Source organism: Coffea eugenioides, chromosome 4 (genome assembly GCF_003713205.1).
Source record: "Coffea eugenioides isolate CCC68of chromosome 4, Ceug_1.0, whole genome shotgun sequence".
Taxonomy (NCBI): domain Eukaryota; kingdom Viridiplantae; phylum Streptophyta; class Magnoliopsida; order Gentianales; family Rubiaceae; genus Coffea; species Coffea eugenioides.
Window position 1 is genome coordinate 10,666,673 of NC_040038.1, and position 17,058 is coordinate 10,683,730.

General features: G+C 33.7%; 1 protein-coding gene across 3 annotated transcripts; it reads right to left on the bottom strand.

Moving 5' to 3' along the window:
• Positions 1–2,470: 2,470 nt before the first annotated feature.
• On the bottom strand, positions 2,471–11,281 carry LOC113769484 (uncharacterized protein slr0889-like). Of its 3 annotated transcripts, none has more exons than XM_027313940.1 (12): positions 10,912–11,275; positions 10,686–10,814; positions 10,238–10,432; positions 9,175–9,222; positions 8,978–9,106; positions 8,267–8,391; positions 8,076–8,186; positions 6,061–6,169; positions 5,837–5,955; positions 5,405–5,558; positions 3,370–3,514; positions 2,471–2,836 (listed from the first exon to the last, which is right to left on the bottom strand). In XM_027313940.1, exons 1-12 carry the CDS (start codon positions 11,026–11,028, stop codon positions 2,775–2,777), a joined length of 1,443 nt encoding a protein of 480 aa, XP_027169741.1. In that variant the 5' UTR covers positions 11,029–11,275; the 3' UTR covers positions 2,471–2,774. The 3 variants fall into 3 exon arrangements, 2 of the variants coding, with proteins under 2 accessions (XP_027169741.1, XP_027169742.1); XM_027313941.1 differs by having other exon boundaries at positions 10,703–10,814; positions 10,912–11,003; XR_003468156.1 differs by lacking the exon at positions 2,471–2,836 and adding an exon at positions 4,838–5,089 and having other exon boundaries at positions 3,434–3,514; positions 10,912–11,281.
• Positions 11,282–17,058: the final 5,777 nt, after the last annotated feature.

Sequence of the window (17,058 nt, forward strand, 5' to 3'; positions counted from 1 at the left end):
AACATCTCATATATGAAAATCAGGGAGGCTAAGAAAATTGCCATACTACTCTATTAATCATACATCACATCACACCACATTTTTGGCCAAAAAAAAGTGCACTGTTCTTCGAGGGAATGCCTAAAATGTAACAAAAGTCGGCTCTAAATCATACTATTTCATTACAGCACTAAAATATCTGTGCATCTTCTAAACTTGAATCAGTAATTTTTGGTGGAAGGTGGGGGTTTTCTTCATTGGCAATGAAGCTTTAAACCAATGGAATAAGAGTTTCAACATTGGCTTCAAGAATCGGCATTAAAGATTTTATTCAGCCGGCCCGCATTGGGGAATGAAGTAACTAGGAAACATAATTATTATTTTTTCTGGGAATCGCATAGTTACTTCCATTTCTCCTAATTTTATATACTTTCTTGATTTATAAAATGCAAGGCATCCTTGTACGGTTTTGGCTTGTAGTATTTGGATATTAGCACCATCATTAATTCCTGTCGATACAATCTCGGTAGTATATTCTTTTTCAATTCATACTCCAACTCCCAACAAGAATTCTGTTGTGTTACTTGTGTAAATTTATGCTTTATACATCTGCTTATAGCAGTCTTCAAAACTGAAGATTTTAAATAGCTAAAGCAATGATTGGTGAAGATTAAGAAACAAATAACTAAAAAATTACAGGTTAATGTGACCTTTTGCTTTATTTACTGTAAAATAGTTGCAAAAAGCTTCATAGTTTCTAGATTGATAACAAGAAAACTCTCTTAATTAATGAGTTAATACTGAGTGCATATTGCATGTCAATATCTAGCTCCAACTCAAGTTTACACCACTTGAATCTTGAAATCCCTTGAGAAAGATGGCAAGGGCAATCTCTTATTTGTTCATAGAATTTAACTTTGAAGTCCCTTCTGAAGGTTACATTACCTGATCAGCAAATATTGGGACATTTCTTTAAATTGTAGTACTAATTACTCATCAAGATCCATCTCAACTCATTTTACTCAATTTTCAAGAGCTTTGATAACTTACCTTAGAATGAATGGGGATTTGATCTCGTAAACTTCAAAGAATTAATCTTAAATATATTGACAGCGCATACGCTGCAAAATTTAGATTTTAAACTCAAATTAGATTATAGGTCGTGCATCTAATGATGAAAGTGCATATGCCATCAGTACATTGAAGATTAATCCAATGTGAGCTAATTATGCTTTCTTTCTTTCTTCAAGTATCATTCATAACCGAATTTGACAATGAATCCTTGCTTCCGTCTTGTTTAGTGAAAGCCAATTGTCAATTGAAGTAAATTCAAAGGACTCGCAGATGTCAAGAATAGAGAGTTCTGACAAATTTCATAATAGAATATTCTATCTTCTACATTTATGCTTACAGGTTAACAAATTTTTCTGCATGTCATTTTGTGATAAGTCTGCTATTCGATCTTATTTTTTTCTCTCATCCTTTTGTTCTTTTGCAAATTTGATTATTATCAATGTCCAGATGGCACAAGAGTACCCAGCAGATGAATCTGTTGTTTTATCATAATGCAAGAAAAAACTTACCATGGATTGGAGATGTTTAAGATCATGCACAAGCAAAGGAGCAAGAAAGCCTAATTTTGTTTACCAGCTTTTGTCTCTCTTTATTTTTATTTTTTTTTCTGACATCGAAATAATTCCTCCTCTTCAGGGGTGTCTGACCCATGAAACAAAATGCCAATCCGACCTGTAAAAATCGGATCAATCATTTTATGATCCGCATCTGAATCTGCTAATGCAAATATCTAGATATTGGTATTCACAATATGCAAATCCAATTTAAAATTTCTTTTAAAAAAAGTTATAAATTCCAAAGATAAGATGAAATATAAATTGTATTAAAGTTTCAAAAATATCATGCAAGTGATTTGTTGGACTTACGTGAGCTTTTAGTCATTAAAAAAAAAAAGAGTTTTTAGTCAAAATTAATCTTTTTTTTTTTTGGGTTGCAATATAAAGTAACTTCCATGAATTTTTTTTTCCTTATTTTGATACGAACAAATAAGATTCAATACATTTAAGATTTTTTTTATCCACAAATTATAAGACAATTTGTTTAAAAACTTAATATCATATGCAAAGAAAGCTTATTTTGAAAGAGGACATAGATATAAAAATGAGAAATAAGATAAATTAGTGTATTTGATGTATAAAAAATACTTTATGGATCGAATATCCGCAGATCACAAAAAATATATATATTCGAATCTGATCCGCATAACTTCTTTATTCGGATACGATCCAATTCGCATGTAATCCGACGGATCGGATCGGATCATATCATCGGGTTTTTCGAGTCGCCGGGTCAGGATGCCCACCCCTACTCCTCTCTCCAATGTTGCCTGTTTGGCATGAACCGTATTCTGCTCCATGCTATTCATCAATCAATACCTCCAAATGGGACTGCAAAAACTACTACACAAGCTGGAGGATCTCATGCTAATAGTCAGGTCACAAAAGTAGTTTCCACAAATGCAGAATATTGATCTTGGATGTCAGTCTATTACAGAATACTGATTTTGCCTGTGTCATGGACAAGGAACTGATTTGGTGCCATACAATTTAGCATTGGCACCTACAATTAGTGGTTGAGCATCAGCAATGAAAAGCATCACATCAATTTCTAAATCAGTAAGTGTACAGTTACTAGTGTATTACAATAGACTTTATCTATACCAAGAATGATAAATGTCTCAAATTTTTTTGTAAACCGCCTGCTTTTCTTCATGTGTTATTTTACTGTCTCCGAAATATCCTTCTGAGGTACCCGCGTCTACGTCCTCGTCTTGAATTTTTATCTGCACCAGTACATGAAAAAGCCCAAAAAAAAATAAGCAACACATGAAAAATGTTAATGAACTTTGAACCTCGAAAGCTGCCTTGTTGTGGGGTGACACACTGCCAGACAGAAAAGAAAATAACTCAAAGTTCTGGAGCAACTGTAATTTAGGGACAGACGGTAAAAGTTTGCAGAATTAAAAAGCATTTATTAACACAGATTTAGCATCATTATTACTTGAACAGTTTAAATATCAGAATAATTTTACAGAAGGGAACTTGTAAGCCTGTTATATAGACAAATTTTACATTTCTTAGACCCGGCCAACAGCATGGAAATGGCATTGCTTGATAGGGCCTGCTCAGTGCAAAGCACACTATGAAAATGAACACCAGCAAACAAAATTGCTAACATTATAAGTGAAACCTAAATTGGACATGATGTATTATCGTGCATTGGCAAGAAGCACCAGCAGCAAATTACTACACTCCCATTTTGGCCCCATGAAACACCAATTATAGAAGAGACAAATGTTCTGACTTAGAAATATACCTGGTAGCCTGCCCGCACGACACAGAGCTTCTTCAGCAATAGGTTTCCATTGCTCAGCACATGAATAATTAATTCCCATACCGACACTGAGCCCCCTCAATAGATGCACAGTACGAAGAACAGAAAATAGTTCTTCTGGAAAAGCCTGTCATCATCATATCACAGCAGGACAATTACAATTTTGGAGCATAACTTGCAATCATCAACCGATTATTAAAACACTGCAAGAACCAGTTTCTAACATATCAAGTTTATCATCTTCACGATTCGAGAGTCCCATAATAGCTTATCATACATCAAGAAACAGCTACAGTAATGAAATATCATTCTTCTTCTTCTTCTTTTTTTTTTGGGTACATATCTAACATTTGAATCATCTCAAGTCATATCTCTACATAATACTGAATAGATTCCAAATTTAAGGCATGTATAGACATATGCAAAGAGAAATTAAGCCAGACTTAACCTCAGAATCTAAGTTAGCAGAATAAGGGATTTTTTTCATTACAGCTAAATCATTTTTAGAAGTATTTCCTTCAATGTCAAATAACATAGAACAACAAGAACAAAAATCAAAAGTTAGAGTGAATACTCATGAGCAGAGTTTACAGTCCCTTTTATCACCCAAAAAAAAAAAAACTATGTTCCTGGAAATGAGACTTTCCAAGTGTAGGAACTTTGTAGGTTTAAATTGCATTGGGAAGACATAAACTACGAAATTTGCAAGATTAGGCCCGAAATTATTGATATTGTTGAGGTCAACTTATAATAATTCTTAAGGGGGGTTATGCTATGAAGAATCCAACCTCTGCTTTGAAAAAAACAATAAACAAAAAGCAATGCTCAGTTCCCAAATTAGAAATGGAAAGATTGGCTTGCTTCCAGTATGGATCAAGAAGTCCTCTAGATAAGTTACAATTTAAAAGTGGATAATATGCCCAAACATGAGATGCTCTATCCTTGCTGAAAATATTGTTCCCACCACATTAGTGGTCAATACAGCCCAAACTTAAAAATTTAGGCCACCCCTATTTGATGCCCTGGTATAAATCCAATGCTTTGACAACCCATTCCCATTAAAGAAAATAGATACCAAGCCGCATCAATCCTACCAGCCCTTTTAAAGGATATAAAGTGAGGGAGAAGAAAAAAACTGTTCAAAATTCAAGCGAATATGGGCACCAAGCCTGGCAATTTGAAGGATCCTCTTAATGTTACAGCTTAATCTTGCTTCTCTTCTCCCTCTTTGCAACTCCACAATTTTGGAGCTCAAGATGTGCAAAATGTGGATTAAAGCCCGTCTTGCCACATAAGGCATGGAGATTCTATGGATGCTTATAAGACCTTAATTACGGTACCATTACTAACCTGACTTAAGCATTTCAGGCTAATGCTCTAGACTTTTCTGCATCATGCGCGGAGATTTTATGAATGCTCATAAGACCTCAGTTATAGTACTACTACTTACCTGACTTGAGCATTTCAGGCTAATGCTTTGGACTTCAAGTTGTTAGGCCTGCAATCAGCCAGATTTAATTTATACAAGTGCTGGCTACCTGCCAGAAGAGTGAGAACCAAACTCTTTCGAGAACCAAGCGGTATACCCTAGATCATGAGGCCATATAAAAACCTGTACAAGCCATGTCCAGGATTCTACATCACCTATTGTGATTAGGATGCTTGACCTGTGATAAATGCTGATCGTGATACAGCATTTGTCCTGTGTACATTAAGCCTTAGTTGAGAACGTATGAATGGTATATATGACTGCATGAGCATATAATAAAAACTAAGGCTGGTGGTTAGGTTACAAGACTTCTTGCACCATTGCTGAACGCCACCTTACAGACTGAGTTAAACCTAATGTGAGTTTCAAACTTGCTGCTGAATTAGCTTATAAAGGAGAAAGGGAAATTTTTACAATTGTTCTTAGGAAGATCTAAAGTGACTTAATATTCCAGTAAACACAATAGTCTCAACAAGCAATTAGCATCAAGAAACTGGCATGTATCGCTCTACTAAAAACAGTACAAACCTCCACAGAAATTCTTTTTATTGAAGAATCTTCTGAAAAAGGCTGCAACATCATGACTCCAGGAGGTAGTTTTGTATCAAACATTGTCGTTGCCAATTTAAGCATTTCATTCTGCTCATCCTCACACTTCGTCAAGGTAATTATTCCAAGCTCCCTAGTACAGACACAGAAGATGAGGCAGTGTAAGAGATTTAAGGTTGTATTTCACAACATACTAGACAGAAGAATTACCAGTTCATTTCTTCAGGCCAGGAATAACTTCCAAGATAGTTTTGATTGTTCAATATATAACTGTTCCTTTTCATATCTGCCTCTGTTTTCAATTTTCGTTTTTTCTTTTTCCAGTGAATTTCAACATCTGCTAATGTTATGACTATTAATTATCACTTAAACTGAACACACAACACCAAGGTTTAGAGAGGGTAATAGCACCTGAAGCTCTCTATTGCCCTTAAAGGATCCTTATCCGCAATTGCAAGAATTAGATTAGCATATCCAAGCCTCAGCTGATTAGGGAGATCCTTCACTTGCCCATAATCAAGTAAAGCAACCTAAAAGAGCATCCAAAAAAGATCCATTTCCCGTTAATAGACAGAATGGATGATCTGGAAACACTGTCAAAACAGAATAAAAGAGAGTAGAAATGTTCAACTTGCCTCTGAACCTCGACATATCAGAATATTTCCTGGATGAGGATCAGCATGAAAGAAACCACTCTTCAGAATCATCTGTCCATATGCAAGTGTCAAACTTTTCAGGATATTCCTGCATTTGGCAGCAGATGTTACGTCTTTATTATTGTTTATTCCACTGTCAAAGTAGCTACAAGCAAGGATTAAGGATAAAATGAAATTACTTTTGTAGGTAAAATGAAATTACTTTTGTAGGTTATCCATCATATACATAACAGTGCTAGTGAAAGTACGTATGTATATCATGAAACATGAAATAAAAGGATTATGAAGTTTATCCCCATCACATCCAGTTAATATAAGTTATGGATGTCAGTCACTGACAAAAATAACAAACTCCAGTTGAATTGTTGAACAGTTTTGTTAGCAATATGCAGAAATTTCTTCCAAAAGCCATCTATGAAAATATGCATGGTAGCAAGCTATATTTTAAAAGCGTAGATGACAAATTCAGAAGTTTAGCATCCCTTACTAATTTGAGCTACCCTGTAGATAGAGGTTTAACCGTTGTTTTAAGAACTCTTGCAAATTAATAACACTGGCTTATGTTGATGGTTTCCACCATCCATCAAAATTAAGGTCCTGACATATCTTATCCCTGTTAATTTTGCACCCCTTACCAATTTGAGCTACGCTGTAGATAGAGGTTTAATTATTGTTTTATGAACTCTTCCAAAACAATAACACAGCCATATATTGATTATTTCTGCATTCCATTATAATTTAGGTCCTGGGATATCTTACCCCTGTCAATTAGGACAAAGTCCGTGAGATGATTCCTAGAGATCTTTCATCAAGATAAGCTCCAAACTTAATTGCTTGCCACATCTCTTGTTCCCCACAAAAATAAGTTCATATACTTCTTTTGACATAAGATTCAAAATGGAGATGTATTTAAATGGCTATTCTCTCTTCAACAGGTTACCAAATTATCTCATCTTCCCTATCTTCTTTTCCTTCTTCATCAATTTTCCCAACAGTAGCATGTTACCACATATAAGGGTCACTTCTCTCCAACTCTCAGGACCAAACTCTACAGTTGTCTGATTGCAAAATGTCTTAAGTTTTAGTATCATTCCAATTGCGAAAGTAGATTTGTCTTTTCAAGGAGAATTATGTGCTTTTAGGAAGTGAGGAAACTTCTTAACAAGTTCTCTAATAGCAGAAGGTACCTTAAAAACTATCTTCTTATGAAACTAAGAAACCTAGGTTCAGTCCAAAAAACATTTTCCATGTTTTTGCACGGCATTAGATAATTCACCTATTTACTGAAATTAGTAGATTGAGGCCTAAATTTTCTAAGCATTTTATTCAACCAAGATAGTTTCATAAAATTGCAGTTATTCCCAAAGGCTACTTGTTTCATAATTTCATAACTTTGAACTCAAGATGGAGCTGAGTAACAAACACAGACTCAATACAAGTAAAATTTGTTCCCAGGAATGGTTTTTGACAACGATTTCCATAAACATCTCTTCTAAGAAAACTATAGATATTAGTATCAGCTCAAAAAGAGAAAGTACCACTCCACTCTAAAATAAGCAGAATAATAGTCAGGAACCATCCATATTTCAGGTTTCTTATACTTCACTCAGCTAAAGTAAAGCAGATTTCCTTTTAAAACAATCAATTATGTGTGAAATAATTTGGTTCAGATTGGAGAAAAGACCACTACAAGATGCATCCTATGCTACCTCTTACAGATTAGTCCAGAACTATCACAGACCAGCACTCTACTCATTTACGAAGAAGGCTTAAAAACTCTGTGGAGTTTTAAAAAAGTTGGGAGGGGGCGAGACAGATCAAAGACTTCCTGATGTGTCCACCAAACGTTACACAAGAATGGTGCAGATATCAGAAAGTTACAGAAATAATGGAAGTAAAAAGCTACAATCACAACACCAATGCGCACAATCACAAAAAAATCAGGCAGAACAAAAATAAAAGAACCATACTCTCTAGGTAATCTAAGGGCTTACTGCTTTGCTGCTGCTGCTACCTTACCAGCAGGATTAATGCCTCTTTTCGCTATCTCATCTCCAAGTTTCATAATGGGGATTCCATTAATACATTCCATTACCAAAACCTTCCTACAATGACAATTCAATCAAACTAAGTTGAGTTTTCAAATTTTGATCCCAAAAAAAAAATCTAATGGAATTAAATGTACCTAGTGACCAAATTCCGCACCACGCGAGGCACCGAAACAGGGCTCTTTTTGTTGTTTGCATATAAGAAATTGCGAATTCTTTCCATAGCATCAGCCTCTCTCAAGAAGTTGAACTCATATCCAATCTGTTGTGGAAAAGATGAAATCAATTAGCATCAAACAATTGATCAAAGAGAAAGATCATAGTTATGCACTTAACAATATATAGAAAGGCAATAAGACATAAATGTAAAGAAATATCAACTGAACAAGAGATGTGTCAACATGTGATATGATATGATCAGAGGGAAATGAAACAACAAAATAAAAGACAGTGTAACATATGAATTGAAATTGGAACACATGACATGAAAGGTGACCAAACTTCTCTAGAGTAAGACAGAATAGCAAATTCAGGTGTACTTCACAGTAATTAAAAGTAATTTTTTTATCAAAGGAAGTTGAAGTAGAACTTCAAACTAAGAGAGTGCTCACTAATTAGTGCACCTTATAGGAAAAGAATGGCATAATGGAGAACTTGGATGAAAAATATAAATAAAAAGTAGGAAACTAAAACAACTTTAAGACAACACCCCCTCTTCCCCCACCCCACCCCCCCAAAAAAAACAACACCCCTCCCCCTCTCTCCCCAATAAAGTAAAGAAAAAAGTGGTGGCAGACAAGGACAGCAGAATGTCTACAGATGATTGTGAAAGAAAAGGAGCTGCATACCTGTTTCTCCATCTCCTTGGTTATAGAATATAAATCAAATTTGATATCTGTCTTCTGTATAAACAAAGCAAAAGCTTGCAAGTTGTGGATGTCTGTCATCATCAAATGCTGAACCCCAGGGTGTTGCACCTGCAGCAACATATTGACTAAGACCTCAATCATATTAAAGATGCAGGCAGATTTTCAGTTCTTCTTACCTTGACAACAACATCATTCTTGTCACCCCTTAGCCGTGCTCGATGAACCTAGGTTATACATGACATCAACATGCACGCATTATATCAGTATAGTCTTAAAATAAAAGGATAGCGAGTAAAGGTTAGACCAAAAACTCTGTCAAGTTTACATGTAACGGTACAATCAGATATTGTTAATCAAGAAGAAACCAACTGCACCATCAGAAAACATGAACAAAGACTTCAAGCACTTTCAGATACTAATTATTCCCCGCAGGCTGCAGGATCCATCATATTTTTTATTCTGAAACTTTTAACAAAGTGCATCTATAGACTGATAAGGCCCATTTATCATTCAGGAATTATGTTGCTTAAAATACTGCAGTAACAGTTACAAAAGAAAGAAAAAAATCGGGCCTCAAAAGCAGTAGTCCTACCAACACAGCCTCCTGTCAAAAATTTGAGTTTCATCCCACTTCTCGGAAAGGCTATCCTAAGTTGTAAACACGCAATTAGATCACGCTGTCACATTTATAAGCCAATCAATCCATCATACTGTAGAATGTTGGATGCTCCATTTGACATGTACTTAGCAACCCCATTTGCACGACCTGGGTAATAGTATAATAGGGAAACCTGATTTCAACCTTGCTTACTGGAATAGATATCATGAGCACTTGAATTCTAAATTATAAGTAAAAACAATGTTAACATAAACGATTTATACAACTTTAAGGTCCCACACAGGCTGTTACCATTTGCTATTATTTCAGAACAGACCTAATGCATCCTTTTACTCAACTGCCAACTTAATCACAAGATGAATCAACTTTACTGACATGCATCTCTCGAGGTTCTTCCCAGTTGTTCCATGATGATTAGCATTCCAAATTATTTATGTTGAGTACTCACAAAAGAACCACGAAACAAATAAGAAATCATGAAAATTATAAATTTAATGCATACCAACCGAGTTGAGAGATCATGGATTAAACCTTAAAGATACTTTATTTTGCATTCAGAACTTTAACCTTAAACTTTGTGAGTCTTTAGCTAGCCAAAATAGTGAAGTTGCTATATAAACCTGAGCAATTGAAGCTGAACCAAGAGGATTGGCATCAAATGTGTCAAACAACTCGTCAACACTTTGACTAAGCTCCCTCTCCAGCTCAGCTTTGATCACATTGTACGGCGTAGCTGGAGCTTGATCACACAGTGTGACCAGTCTTCTCACCCATGCAGCTGGTGCCAAGTCAGGTTTCCCAACTATTTGTGCAACCTATACAAAACATAATCCACCAAAACCATGAAGGAAACAAAAAAAAAAAAACCCAAAATGACAGCCTCCATAAGTCACAAACACGTAGTACCTATTTAAACCAAAATCTTTAACTCAGAACAGTGCCATAAGAGCCCAATTACACAGTAAAAGAGTAACCTTTTAAGGCAAACAATAGTCAAAACTTAACAATTGATGGCTTTTAAGAAGTATAGAAGATTAAAAATTTTAAAGGTGCAATCAACAGGAGTACCTTTAGAAAAAACCCACCAAGATCAGCACACATATTATAAATCTTGTCAGCGGCAAGCTCATGCTGCCTCTCCCACATTGCCTCCTGCTTTTTCACATCCTTCTCAAAGCACACTTTAAGTTGAAACACCTGAAAGGAATTTTCCCCCATTAAACAAAAATGAAAAGTGAAAAAAAAAAAACAAAATTCTAAGCTAATCCCAATATTAATTCACGGATAGAGAGACCTTATAGCCAGTGTAGATATCAATAGTTCGAGCCCAGAATTCAAAAGAACGCTGCCAAGGTCTCAACTTTATGGAGAGCTTTTCCTGGAAATCTTTCAAATCAAGCGGCAAAATCATGGTGGTCTCTGATAATCTTCAGCTTCACTAAAAATGGGTTCCTACTAATTTCCTAATGTTTTCCACAAATTCAAGTTAAACTCTGGGGCAGCTGGATTTCTGTTATGAACACATACAGGATGTTACAAAAGAAACATGAGCACTGAAACTGAAGAAACTCATTTGGGTTGCATGGTCAAGAATTGAAGATGATTGAGAAGGTGATAGCATTATATAGTAGTTTGTCCGTGGGATGGAAAATTGTGGCTGAGCAAAGCAAAAGAATTTAGCCACTTTCTTGTGTTTGTGGGAATCATGGCACCTGTAGGTACGTACTTGGTTTGGCCCGCTTGGTCGAGGGTGAGTGATAAAAAAGTGAGTAAATCGTTAGCCCAGTGCATTTGGCATGAACATAATAAGTGAATTGTCATATTTGTACTTTCAAAATTGATTGATTGGTGACTTATTCCGGTCAAATTTATAAGGTGACAAGAGATAAAATTTGAACGTTTTCTGAACGTTAGAGGCTAAAATTGATCATTTTAATTCTGAGACACTAAAATTTTATATACACAATATGCGAGGGATGATTGGTGTAGTTTTTCCTTACATCTTTTGTTAGTTGATTTTGATACCTCCAATTGCCAACTTTTTAATAAATCAAATAAAGAAGCAATTCTATTCTTTTTTGGGGTAATATATTGCTTTTTGCGACGCTTCATTCTAGGACCACTCCACTTTACAAATGCACCATCCGCCTTCGGGAATCCTCGAGGCTAAATCTTCAGCCCAAAAAAAAAAAAGTGACAAAAACTAATTAAATTTCCCAAAACCCTAGCAAAATTATGATTAAACCTTTATACATTTTTTTGGGGTCAATTTAGCGAAGAAAATATGAAGTATGTAACATCCCATGGCTGGTATTAAGATATTGAAGCCAACTAATGAATTAGTTCAAGGGGCCATCCAATTTTATGTGGTCCAATATAAGGGGATATATATATTTTTTTTTTTTTAAGAAGGGGATTTTATGTGGTCCAATACAATGGGATTTGACTTAGTGCCTTTCCATTCTACGGCATATAATTTAATGTTAAGGGATCTAAACTCAGTTAACCCATCACTTAACGTATAGTATAAGACAATCTATTGCCAGTTGATAAAAGGAAAATGGAAAAATACCGGTTTTCATCCCCAAACTTTGGGCACAAGACACATTTCGTCCCTCATCTTTCGGGCATGACACATTTGGTGTCTGAATTAACAATTTTTGACCAAATGTCATCCTCAGACGGCAATTTAGCCAACCTTTAACGGACCGTTAAGTAAATGTGGCTATCTGAAGCAAAATCAGATGAAAAATGACGTTGTCTTCACTTTCCCTTTTTCTTTCACTTCAACAACTTCCTCTGCAAATTTCCAAGACTAAGCTTCTACTGCAAATTTCTCTGAGAGTAAACCCCCTCTTCCAATTATAAATATATAATACATATAAATATTACTTAAACTAATATTTTATATAATTATAATGTATATTAGATATTAAATCTAATCATTATATAAACTTATATTCATAATAATAAATACAATTATAATTATCTAATTTATTAATATTATATACACATATATATTATAAGGGGTAATTTCAGAAACCTCCCCTAAATTAGCTTATGGAAAAATGGGAAAATGGATAATTTATGGAGAAAAGCCATAAAGAGCTGGTGTTTTATTGGAGAATTGGTTTATTTTTATTTTATCCGATAAATAAATTTGTTTATGAAAAAATAGATACTCTGTTCTTATAATAGAGGAAAGCCATAAAGAGCTGAAGTTTTATTAGAAAACGAGTTTATTTTTATTTTATTCGATAAATAAATATATTTATGGAAAAATGGGTACTCTGTTCTTATAATGGAGGAAAATTCTAAAGAGCTAGTCTTTTATAGAAAAGTGATACTTTATAGAAAGTGACCGCGATTTGGTTTATGAAATTATCCAAAAAAAAAATTAGAATGAATTTGTTTATTTAATTAAATAATTATTATATATATATTTATATAATGCATTATATAATTTAACTAATATTATTATAAAATATATAATTATAACTATATTATATATAAATATTAATTATACTAATATATTATATGATTATAAAGTATATCATATATTAATTATAATTTTTAGTATATATTAGTATATTTATAATAATAAATATAATTATAATTATATAATATATTATTACTATATACACATATATATTATAAATATATGCACATATATATTATAAATATATGCACATATAATATACATTTATAAATATATATATAAATATATTATAGTTATTACCCTAAATATATTAGAGTTATTAGGGTATAGTTATTATAGTTATTATAGTTATTACCCTAAATATATTATAGTTATTAGGGTATATACCCTAATAATATATTTATATATATTTATAAATATATATTATATGTGCATATATTTTAATATATATGTCTATATAGTAATAATATATTATATAATTATATTTATATTTATTATGATAAATATACTAATATATACTAAAAATTATAATTAATGTATAATATACTTTATACTCATAAAATATATTAGTATAATTATATAATGCATTATATAAATATATATAATAATTATTTAATTAAATAAACAAATTCATTCTAAATTATTTTTTTGGATAATTTCATAAACCAAATCGCGGTCACTTTCTGTAAAGTATCGCTTTCCCATAAAAAACTAGCTCTTTAGGGCTTTTCTCCATTATAAGAACAGAGTACCCATTTTTTCATAAATAAATTTATTTATTGAATAAAATAAAAATAAACTCGTTTTCCAATAAAACTTCAGCTCTTTATGGCTTTCCTCTATTATAAGAACAGAGTACCCATTTTTTCATAAACAAATTTATTTATCGGATAAAATAAAAATAAACCAGTTCGCCAATAAAACACCAACACTTTATGGCTTTTCTCCATAAATTATCCATTTTTCCATTTTTCCATAAGCTAATTTAGGGGAGGTTTATGAAATTATCCCTTATAATATATATGTGTATATAATATCAATAAATTATATAATTATAATTATATTTATTATTATGAATATAAGGTTATATAATGATTAAATTTAATATCTAATATACATTATAATTATATAAAATATTAGTTTAAGTAATATTTATATGTATTATATAATTATAATTATATATTTATAATTGGAAGAGGGGGTTTACTCTGGAGAAATTTGCAGTAGGAGCTTAGTCTTGGAAATTTGCAAAGGAAGTGAAAACAACGTCATTTTCCACCTGATTTTGCTTCGGTTAGCCACATTTACTTAACGGTCCGTTAAAGGTTGGTTAAATTGCCGTCTGAGGATGACATTTGGTCAAAAATTGTTAATTCAGACACCAAATGTGTCATGCCCAAAAGATGAGGGACGAAATGTGTCTTGTGCCCAAAGTTTGGGGATGAAAACCGGTATTTTCCCAAAGGAAAATCAATGCGCATGAGTTGGCACCTTGGAAAGCATCAAATCGGCATTAATTCCAATTTCAAGTGTCAAAATGGCAAAAAGTAAATGGATGGTTTGGCTTTTCACTCTCAAATACTTTTTCACCATCCGATTAATGCAGAAATTAACATTAATGATTAATCATCCCAGTACAGTAAAATGCTAGTGCAAGGTTAGATTGATTGTGTAACATTTTTGTTTGGATAGTGTATTATTTGAAATATTATTTGGAATAATTACTGTAGCATTTTTTGTGATGTGATGTGTGTGAGATAAAAGGTGATTGGAAATATAAAAAGATAGGTTGAAAAATGTGTTTGTGATGCAAGCGAAATATTATTTGGAATAATTTTGGTATCCAAACACTCGAAATGCATGTGATGGATGGCCTAAGAAGTTAGCTCAGTCGCACGTCTTCAATGTCCTAAAGTAGTGAAAAAAGAGCCACCAACTTCAATTGATGGCATTATGATTATTAATCAATTTTCTTGTCAACTGGCACCAACTGTCACTCTGTAAACGTAACTTTTTCTTGCATGAAAATGAAATGGACATAAACCAAAATAAACACCCCATTCCCCCGTCAAGATAGAATTAGAAGTTTTGAATTTTAATCCCTCTACCCTGTTTCCGCTTCTTCAATTCCATCCCTTTCTTTGCTATAAAAAAAATTTTTAAAAAAAAAACCAAAAAGCAAAACAAAATAGTACCAGTAAATGTACAAACTGCCCTTTTGCAAAACTAGCCCAGTGCCTACTCCTATGTTTTCAGAACCAGACAGGGTATCGACTTGGTCAAACTCAGGGGTCAGGGGTCAATAGGTTCAACCGAGTTCGATAGGGGTTGAACCGGATGACGTTATAAATAAAAATTATTTAAAAATTAAAATATTATATGTAAAATACCTAATAACATGTTAATATTAATAAATGTATATTCATATATATTTGATGTTTCAAATATATTTAACAAGAAAATACAAAGAAATTAGAACAATCAAATAGCAATTTATATTATTTAATGAGCATTAACAAGTTTAGAATTAAAATTATGGATTTAATTGAAAAATAACACCAAACTTTAAGAAAATATTGATAAAGTATGAAATATTTGAGGTATATTAATAGTTTTTAACAATCTAGGGGTCAAAACATAATATTTAAAAAGTTTGAGTTTTTTTTTTAAATGCTGATTGAACCGAAAAATCCGGTTTTCCCGGTCAAAACCGGATTTTTGCTTACCCGATTTTTTAGCATAACTCGAACCGGACACTTGGCCGGTTCCCAGTTCGATCGAACCGGTCGGTCCTGTCCGAGTTTTAAAACACAGGCCTACTCCAATCCCACTGAATATGGCAAGCTGGGTGTGGATGCTCCAGCCGAGGTGACACAACCCAACATGTGTTTGATCGAGGTCATTCCCCATGTCTTCGTCCTCCTAAGGTGATTTCACCTCGGTCAGTTGGATCCATTTGGTTATTCGGTATCTGGTACTTACAGGCAAAAGTTAACAAGTGTCAGACAAGTTGATATGACTGCTACCACTGTCATACCCAGACCTATCTCTGATACCACTGCCCTAGGCTCACTCCTTGTAGATAACGAGGAGTAGGTTCCATCATTCCTCTTGTCGATTTCCTCACTATAAATACTCCCCTCCATTTGAGAGGGGAGAGAGGATTTTGGCTTAGTTTCTCTCGTGCTTATAACTTGTCCAACTAGTACCGCTTTTACTCCTAATCCCTTGCATAACTGACTTTAGCATAGAAGCTAGATCGGGAAACAAAGCTCCGATTATGTCTCTATCTTGACAGGTATGCATGTGTCGTAGACTCAGTTCATTAGTTTGGAAATCACCTTGTCGGAAAAAAAAAGAAAAAAAAAAAGAGGAAAAAGCAACTTTACAAATGATTACTGGAAGGTAGCGAGCGCTTTAACATAATTTAGATGCTGCATTTGACAGGATGTTGGGTCCAAAAAAGAGAGTTGATCATAATGCCATTGTCCTTTCGGAATGATTTTAATCACTTTCGGGGTTTAATCTTTGGGTTCGACATAATTGACTTGGATTGGACATAATTTTGATGTCGTCATAATACAAATTACTTGCGCATTATTATTATTATTATGAGAGTCTCTCCAGCCTCCGAACAATTAATTATATATAAAATCAGGACCAAACCTAATTTCAGCTGATATTAAACTGTGCAGCAACTGCTTTAACCTGGAAAAGGAAAACAAACTGTCTATCCACGCCTCAAAGCACATTTACTGAAGGCCGTACAGCAATGAAAATAGCAGGATACCTGCTCCTGCTATGAATGCTGCTTAACGATTTTGCATAACTAGTGACAAATACCGAACCGATCCATTGGTTATCTTGCCTTGCAGTTCTGGATTCTCTTCCCCATCTCTACATAGAGAGGGAGAAACAGTTTTTTTTTGGGGGGGAGGGGGGGTGTTGGGGGGTGGTTGATACCCACCCGGAAGTGTATTCTTTTCAACTTAGACAACCACA

What these genes read in the sequence shown, in the direction of transcription:
- LOC113769484 (XM_027313940.1), bottom strand. Translation starts at nt 11,028, where the DNA reads ATGATTTTGCCGCTTGATTTGAAAGATTTCCAGGAAAAGCTCTCCATA. An exon ending in TGATATGTCGAGGTTCAGAG is followed by an intron (nt 5,956 to 6,060) that starts GCAAGTTGAACA and finishes ATGCTCTTTTAG; the next exon opens with GTTGCTTTACTTGATTATGG. An exon ending in TAAAAAGAATTTCTGTGGAG is followed by an intron (nt 3,515 to 5,404) that starts GTTTGTACTGTT and finishes TGATGATGACAG; the next exon opens with GCTTTTCCAGAAGAACTATT.